General features: G+C 33.4%; 1 protein-coding gene across 2 annotated transcripts; it reads left to right on the top strand.

Annotated features, from left to right (window-relative positions):
* Window positions 1-548: 548 nt before the first annotated feature.
* Window positions 549-4,366, top strand: LOC149142346 (uncharacterized). 2 transcript variants are annotated; one of them, XM_089446529.1, is made up of 9 exons: window positions 549-1,554; window positions 1,644-1,830; window positions 2,135-2,381; window positions 2,967-3,090; window positions 3,204-3,359; window positions 3,511-3,663; window positions 3,752-3,831; window positions 3,930-3,979; window positions 4,092-4,366. In XM_089446529.1, the coding sequence occupies exons 1-9, from the start codon at window positions 1,126-1,128 to the stop codon at window positions 4,208-4,210; spliced, it is 1,545 nt and encodes a 514-aa protein (XP_089302655.1). In that variant the 5' UTR covers window positions 549-1,125; the 3' UTR covers window positions 4,211-4,366. The 2 variants fall into 2 exon arrangements, with proteins under 2 accessions (XP_089302655.1, XP_089302656.1); XM_089446530.1 differs by lacking the exons at window positions 3,930-3,979; window positions 4,092-4,366 and having other exon boundaries at window positions 550-1,554; window positions 3,752-3,835.
* Window positions 4,367-8,120: the final 3,754 nt, after the last annotated feature.

The raw sequence follows: 8,120 nt of genomic DNA, 5'->3' as shown, positions 1-8,120 counted from the left end.
TTGTTCAAAAATGAAAAATCTTTCAATTTTCACCATTAAATTTAACCTCTTTAAATTAATTTAATTTTATATTATTTACAAATGACAATAGAATGTATTTATTTGAGAGTGAGGATTTGAACAGTTATTCATATTGTTTGAAACTTTCGAATATAAACTGTGGAAATTTTCCCTTTCAAATTTTTCAGCTAGACACTCCACCATCTTCAATATCTATCTATTTTATAATCCCTGTAGTCCCTGAAAATAAGCAAAGTATCTACCTAAATCTAAAAAAAATATTATTTAATTAACAGAAATTTTGATTAAAAGATATCATAGTAAAAACTTCCTAACAACTTTATCATGTTTAAAATTGATAGAAACTTCGTAGCAACTCAGTGGCGATATAATATATAAATAATGTCTGTGCAAGTGATCACTCATCCATCGATATACTACTACCAATCATGTAGGTTACAGTCTATCTTCAACGACCACCTATGCAAAGAACTTGACAGTAATCCTACTAAGAAAAAAGCATATCTTTCTCATTGGAGTTTGGTATGTATGATATGGTTGAAACTTGACCTGTCCAAAGAGTACCGTTCACTATTAGCAAGTAGGCAACCTATTTCCATATTTCCTTAGTTTCAAGTTGCGATTAAATGAAGCACCCGACGAAGATTCTGACATTTCAAACAAAATAGCACGTGTTTCACTTGAACTTGAACCTGCTGGGAATCCATATCCAGTTTGGCTCCCTGCAACCGCTTCTTCAGTAAAGCGAGAAGGGAGACACGGGGAAAAAGCAGTCACAACTTCATTCCAAATTATATAGACTTAAGCTTCAATCAATCAATCTCATATGACTTGCTTTTGCTTTTGGATTGACTCGTTAACAGTGACCCTGATGCGACCAGGCTACAAAAGTTTTGGACCAGAAGGCCCATGGCTGGCCAACTTTATGCGAACTTTACTCTGAAATTGGAGATGTAGCTCTCCTGCTTATCAGGCCACCAGCTGTCGACATAGATTCCCCCTGCCTTTTCTTCCATAACAACCAGTCACAGGAAGACACTCAGCTGCTGCAAAGTTGTGCTCAGTAGCAGAGAAGTAAGGAAACTTGTGACTTTTTCGTGAAAGATGGCGTGCAAGGGCATTCCCGAAGGATGGATTCTCTCAGCCCTGGTATCATTTCTATCTTTGCAGGTTGGTGCTGATGGAGATAGAGCTGCTCCTCTGTTGGGTCTCCATGAGAGGAGCTATAGCGGCCGAATGAGGTTGCGGTCTGTTAATTTGGTGGAAGCAAAAGGAAAAGAGAAGCAGACCCTGCTTGAGTACGAGACGCGTTATTTTGGTCAGATTTTGGATCATTTCACATATACACCTAGAAGCTATAGAGTCTTTCAGCAAAAATATCTCATCAATGACAAGCATTGGGGAGGGGCCGAGAGCAGGGCACCTATATTTGTTTATACTGGTAACGAGGGAGATATTGAGTGGTTTGCCAATAACACAGGCTTCATGTTCGAGATTGCGCCTAGGTTTCAAGCTTTGCTCGTCTTCATTGAGGTGAAAACTGATCAAGTTGATGCACAGGTTACTCTAGACTAAACACATTATTACATTATTCTAATTGAGTATTTCTTACATGTTTTCAGCACCGCTTCTATGGGAACTCAATGCCATTTGGGGACAAGATCAACTCTTACAAGAGCAAAGAAACATTGGGATATCTTAATTCCCAGCAGGCCTTGGCAGATTATGCCACTCTCATATTAGATTTGAAGAAGAATCTGTCTGCCCAAGCCTCCCCAACCATAGTTTTCGGCGGTTCTTATGGTGGAAGTGAGCCAGGGCTTCATCCCTAACCTTTGAATAAATATTGACATAAACACTTTCTTTTTCATAAATCATGGACCTAGTTTAGACCCATTTAAACCATAGACCTAGTTTAGATCCCTCTGTGTTTGTAACCATTTTCAATGTGCTTTTTACACTGTTTAGAATTAAGAGTTGATCTGTCATCCATAACCCCACCTGGATTCTCTCTCCATGACATGATAGGGAAGTTATCAATCACACAATACTGCCCAATGCTTCCATTTCCATGGTGTCTCACATAAAATTGGTTTCACTGTGTTTGTTGCAGTGCTAGCTGCTTGGTTCCGACTGAAATATCCCCATGTAGCCATCGGGGCTGTTGCATCATCTGCGCCCATCTTGCAGTTCGATAATATTGTGCCTGAAAATACCTTCTATGACATTGTTTCAAACGATTTCAAGCAAGCAAGCGAGAGTTGTTTCAGTGTTATCAGACAATCATGGGACGATCTACAAGAGAAATCCACGGAAGACGGAGGTCTACACGAGATAAGCAAAACTTTCCGAACTTGCAAGTAAAATTTCCTGATCCTTATCTGGTCCTGATTATAGGAAGCTTAATGTCCGATAAACTTATAAGGTGTTGTTTAACCATTAGAGGTTTTGGAGTTTTTGGTTAGGATTTTTTCAAATAATTTTTAGCTAAATTGTGATATTTTGTTATTTAAAATGTGTTTTTAAGGGTATATATGGATTCAGCAATTGGGACATTTATTGAGTTACTACACAAAAAATTCACTGTGATTTCAAAAATCTATAAAAGTTCTATAAAAATTCACAAAAAAATTCACTGGGATTTCAAAAATCTATACCAGATTTTGAGCAATTTAAACATAAAAATATGAATAAAAAAAGACTCCAAAATTTTTAACGGGTAGTCGACTGAGTGAGGACACCAAGAGAAGAGCCTCTATTTGTTCACCCAGAGAGGTTATTGAATCCAGGGCCAAGATGAATCTATTCTACTATATTATATTATAACAGAGATAATTTGAAAAATCAGTTAGAGAAGCTACAGAAGTTTTGTTGCCTGCCTTTGATATAATCTTGGGCTTAATTAGAAGAAAATTAATGGCTGTTTTGCTAATATTTGGCTACAGGGATCTCGAAAGTATAAATCCTGTAAGGTCCTGGCTGGAAGAGGCTTTCACTTACACTGCAATGACTGACTACCCAACTGAGACTAATTTTCTGATGCCTCTACCTGCATACCCTGTAACAGAGGTACCTTCCCAGGCTGGTTTCTTTGATCAAAGCCCCTCTTGCCTATTTACAATATGTTAAATTTCAAATGCTATTTCTAATTCCATATTCTAATTCATTGTCTGTTTATGAAGATGTGCAATGTAATTAACAGCTTCCCCCAAGGGACTGACACCCTATCAAGAGTATTTGCTGCTGCTAACATATACTACAATTATTCAAACACAGAGAAGTGCTTCGAAATGGAGCATGAAAGCGATGCTCATGGTCTCAGTGGATGGGACTGGCAGGTTAGTAAAATCCCATAAGCTCTAACTATCATTTTCCGTTGTTTTGAAGACTGTAAACCGTTCTTAGTGCTTATTTAATTTTCCATGTCATGGAGTTTGGCGATGGTGACAGCCTAAGTGACAATCACCAGACAATCTGTGTGTGTGACAGGCGTGTACAGAAATGGTAATGCCAATGAATTATTCAGTTGAGAGCATTTTCCCACCTTCTAGTTATGACTACCTTTCATATCAACGCTATTGCCAAAAGCGGTATGGAGTGATACCAAGACCACACTGGATAACAACAGAATTCGGCGGTCATGTAAGTGTATCTCCAATGAAATAATAAACTATGGATTCCGCTGTACCAAACAACTAACCCCAGATTACTTTTTTATTGCAATTACAAGGATATTAGCACTGTTCTCCAACACTCTGCAAGCAATATCATCTTTTCAAATGGGTTAATGGATCCATGGAGTGGGGGAGGGTAAGTGCCTTTATATGGAAATATCCCTCTGCCATTTTTTATTTTTCTGGGACCCCGAGTGATATAGCATTCATTGACGTGGCAATACCCAAATGCAGAGTACTCAGGAATATATCAGACAGCGTTGTAGCGGTAGTTGCCCAAAAAGGTAAAGATCAGATCAGATATTAAAGCTGCTGTCCATTGGAAAATTCATTTTTTCTTATTGTTATAATAACGTGGCTCATTTGAAAAGCGATCTGGATATTATATGTTGGCAGGAGCCCACCATGGTGATTTTCGTTTCTCGACAAGTGAAGACCCTGACTGGCTGGTACAGCAGCGCAGGCAAGAGGTTGAGCTTATTGAAAGCTGGTTGCAGAAATACTACAACCACTGATTGCCTCTGGATAATGCAATCGTAAATTGATTGTTTTTTCCTCTTTCAATTTTGGGTTAAAGATGTCAAGGACATTTGACCTATTGACTTTTCAATTCGTAAAGTATTCAGCAATGGGAATTGACCAACTGAACTATTTTTTGAGATTTTAATCTATTTCATACTCTATATGGCAATCTATTTTAATTAAAAAAATTTGGATTGGGAGTTTAAAACCTTCTCAATTGGAAAGATAAAATGGAGTCTGGGCCTAAAAAGAGCTCATATGTGCTTTTTCCCTTCATGGCCTCTGGATGTCCATTCTTAAAATTTTGTGTTTTACTCTGTTGGGTGGTGGTTGTGGTTGTCTCACTCACTGGTATATTATCTCTTTAGGGGTCTCAAAATCTCATGAGACACCATGGTCTGTCGGCTGGAAATATTGACATCCGTTAAAAATCTAATTCCAATTTTAATAATCTCTTGATCTCCAGTTTTAGTGACCTCTAAATCCTAAACTAAACTATAAATTTATAATATATATGATTTGCGGATGGTTACATATATCTTTGGAGGCTACTAATTCCCATCAATCATTTTCATGAAGAAAAAAATCTATTCATTGTCTCTGGATCCGCGTTCATAATATTTATGACTATTTGAAGAAATTACTTGTTCGCGAATTTATCGCCTCTGGATGCGCATTCTTAAATTTTCCATTCAATACGCGCATTCTTAAATTTTCCATTCATTACGCGCATTCTTGATATTTATGAGTATTTGAGGAAGACAGGTGTTCGCGACTTTATTCTGGTGTTGATAACTGATGCCAAACTCTAAAATTTAAGTTTATTTCCAATACTTTTCCCTTCATTGATGTTTCAATCGAATTTTAAAAGTACTTTGACCGAATTTTAAAGGTTCATTACCTTGATGCAATTTTTTTTTTTGAAAAACACAAGTTTCCATAGGCATGTTACCGCATACTCTACTAAAAAATAATATTTTCTTTATTTTGGATGAAAATATTTTCATGGCCATTTTAATTTTATTCTGTGTTAAGAATTGAATTATACTTTATTGACTCCAATTCGAAGACTTACAACTTATGATTATTAAAAAAAAAACTTTATTATGAATATTTAGTCTTCATGGACTTTCGTGTAAATTACGAAAAGTGGGCCCTTTCACTGACTTTTGATGCACATCATTTGATGATCCTTGAAAACAAAGATTTTCATGCTCCTTTTAGCTTGAGTTTTTTTTAATATTTTAGATAATGTTGTTACATTAATTTAGAAGTTCTTTGCTTTTTTCAAATTTTATAATGGTAATTCATCGAGATAGATGATTTTATTTAGTATATAATTATTTTATACTTTTTTAATAATTGATTAAATATTTATCTTTAAAATAAATAGTCTTTAATTCAAAATATTAAATTATTTCTGGATTTTAATTTTCAATTTTTAGTTTTTTATTTTTTTTTAACAAATTATATATGTAAATCATTTTGAAATAAAAAATCACATTGATATTACATAGACTAATTTATTACTCTAAAGTAATTCTTGATGTTTAAATTGGATTCACAAGGTCACATTAAGAATTTGTTAGCATTTTTTATTTCATGTAAATGTTAGCATGGAAAAATATATTTCTATTATGTAAAATAAATACAAAGTGTCATACCTTCATATTCTCCACATGATTTTAAAGGAATCAAGAGTGGGGTTTGGAGTTCATAGCACATTTTTGTAATTAGAGGAAATTGAAGAGTAGTTTAAAGGTTTTGTATTAAATATTTATGTAGTGTAATATAACATTTAATGATAAGGTATATATTTTTATTCTTTACTCTTATGATATATTTATTTATAAATTATAATTTTTTTAATAAAATTTTCCATTTACTTAATTAAAATTATAATTTAAATTTAGATTCATGGAAATCGAAAGTTAAATCTAAAATTTAAAATCTAAACCCAAACTTAAATCTTGAATTTCAAATCCATACTCAAACATAAAACAAAACCTAAATTAATAATAAGTCAACGCCTAGGCACATGAAATATTGATATTGTTTTCAAGATTACAAATAAAAAAGCATAAATAGTATGTTCAAAGATGGTAGAGATCTAGTTTGTAGAACACTTGTTATATTTTCAATTTGAGATGACAAGAAGGAATATTTTATGACATAACATCATGTAAGGATCCTTAGAAAATGCATCAAATATATGTCAATGATTTGTAGAATTAATATCTGAAGGATTTAATTGAAGGAACTTAGCTCGAGTGATGGCACAGGTTTCATGTCCTGAATTGCATGGGTTCAAATCTATGAAGACACACTAGACCTTGTGACTTTTATGAAATAGTTGTTCTACCTTGTGAAATAGTAATAACCATATGTACAGAGTTACTGATTCCACTAAGTGGACTGTACTCATTCTTCTTAAAAAACATATATTTGTATCAAAGTAGTGCACATATCTACCAATTATTGAGAACTAGATGAACCTCCTTATAATAATAATAATAATAATGAGGTTACATTATATTTTGTAAGAAATTTATATCTTCAATTAAATCCCATTTTATTAAACTTAGATTAGTTTCAACTCCAGCCGTCATAAATTATTATTTTTTACGAGTATATAAGATCTTGATTTCAAATAATTGAGATGTTTGTATTCAATAATTAAGATGTCAACTCCCAATAATTGATATATGAGTTTCCGATATTATTTTTCCGTAACATTAAATTAATGTTTGTAACAAGGTCCTCACTTGTAACATGAAAAAAATGACAAGTATTAGAAAGTATGGGAAATACTTTTTGCTTCTTCTCTTCTACCTAAATATTAATAAAATGTGAGAAAGGGGTAGTGTTTTTTCTCCTCCTTACTCAAAATACAAAAGTGTGAGAAAGGTCTCATGCTCCATCTTCTCCTTACTCGAATGCCTAAAGTGTGAGAAAGAGTTGGAATTCCTCCTTATCCTTGTCACTCTAATTACAAAGCTATGAGAAAGTGGCATTGCTCCTCCTCTTGAAAACTAATTCATCCATGCTAACATTATTTTTAAACAAATTGACCTCTATGCATATTCCAAACTTTTAGTAGGGAAGAGAAATAACACAAATTTGTATGACTTAGTTTAGGTAAGGACTTGTACAATGAAGAAATGCAAATAAGAAACTTCTAAAATAATAGTTGATTACAGTAATATGAATATAGGATATAGACAAACAAAGTTTGGGACAAAAAAATAAGATATATTGCTCATACATAAGAAAAGTCTAAATTGTAAAAGAATACACTTTCAACATTTCAAAACTTAGTAAAATAGTAAAATTTTCATACATCAAAATATCCATAACAAATTTAGTCTCCAAGAAAGTTTTCCAAATAATAGTTTCTTATTAATTAATTTTATAAAATAGTTTATAAAATTGTAAAGGAAAAACAAACCTTCTTCTATCTAATTTATATTATTTACACCAGAAAATAGGTAGATTCATCATTTTGGTTTCTTTTAATGTAAATCTATTTCCCTTGGTTGTTAGGTTTATACAAGATTTCCTAAATAAGAGACATAATGAAGGCCCATAATTACCCATTAGTTAGTGGGTCTGCATGCCCCTTTCCAACAAAACAATACCTCGAAGTGATTTTTCCTTGCTTAGCCTTCTTTCTCTTATTATTATTCTTTAGATGTTACTTGCCTAAATTCATAGATATCATTTGGGTGGTTTCCCCCTCCTCTAGGATACCCTATTATTTCCTTTTCTTTCTTCTATTTCCTTCTTTGTTTTCCCTCATACATCACTCCTATAGGTATAGGGTGGGGAAATAAAGGGTTTTAGCTCAACCTATGTAATTTCATCCTCATGATTGTTTCTATGCATAATTTTTCTCTAAAGAGG

Source organism: Pinus tabuliformis, chromosome X (genome assembly GCF_031772625.1).
Source record: "Pinus tabuliformis cultivar Carrire ecotype Pingquan chromosome X, CPIR1, whole genome shotgun sequence".
Lineage (NCBI taxonomy): Eukaryota > Viridiplantae > Streptophyta > Pinopsida > Pinales > Pinaceae > Pinus > Pinus tabuliformis.
This window is presented reverse-complemented; position numbering and strand designations above follow the sequence as displayed.

What these genes read in the sequence shown, in the direction of transcription:
- LOC149142346 (XM_089446529.1), top strand. Translation starts at nt 1,126, where the DNA reads ATGGCGTGCAAGGGCATTCCCGAAGGATGGATTCTCTCAGCCCTGGTA. An exon ending in AAAACTTTCCGAACTTGCAA is followed by an intron (nt 2,382 to 2,966) that starts GTAAAATTTCCT and finishes ATTTGGCTACAG; the next exon opens with GGATCTCGAAAGTATAAATC. An exon ending in AGCGGTAGTTGCCCAAAAAG is followed by an intron (nt 3,980 to 4,091) that starts GTAAAGATCAGA and finishes ATATGTTGGCAG; the next exon opens with GAGCCCACCATGGTGATTTT.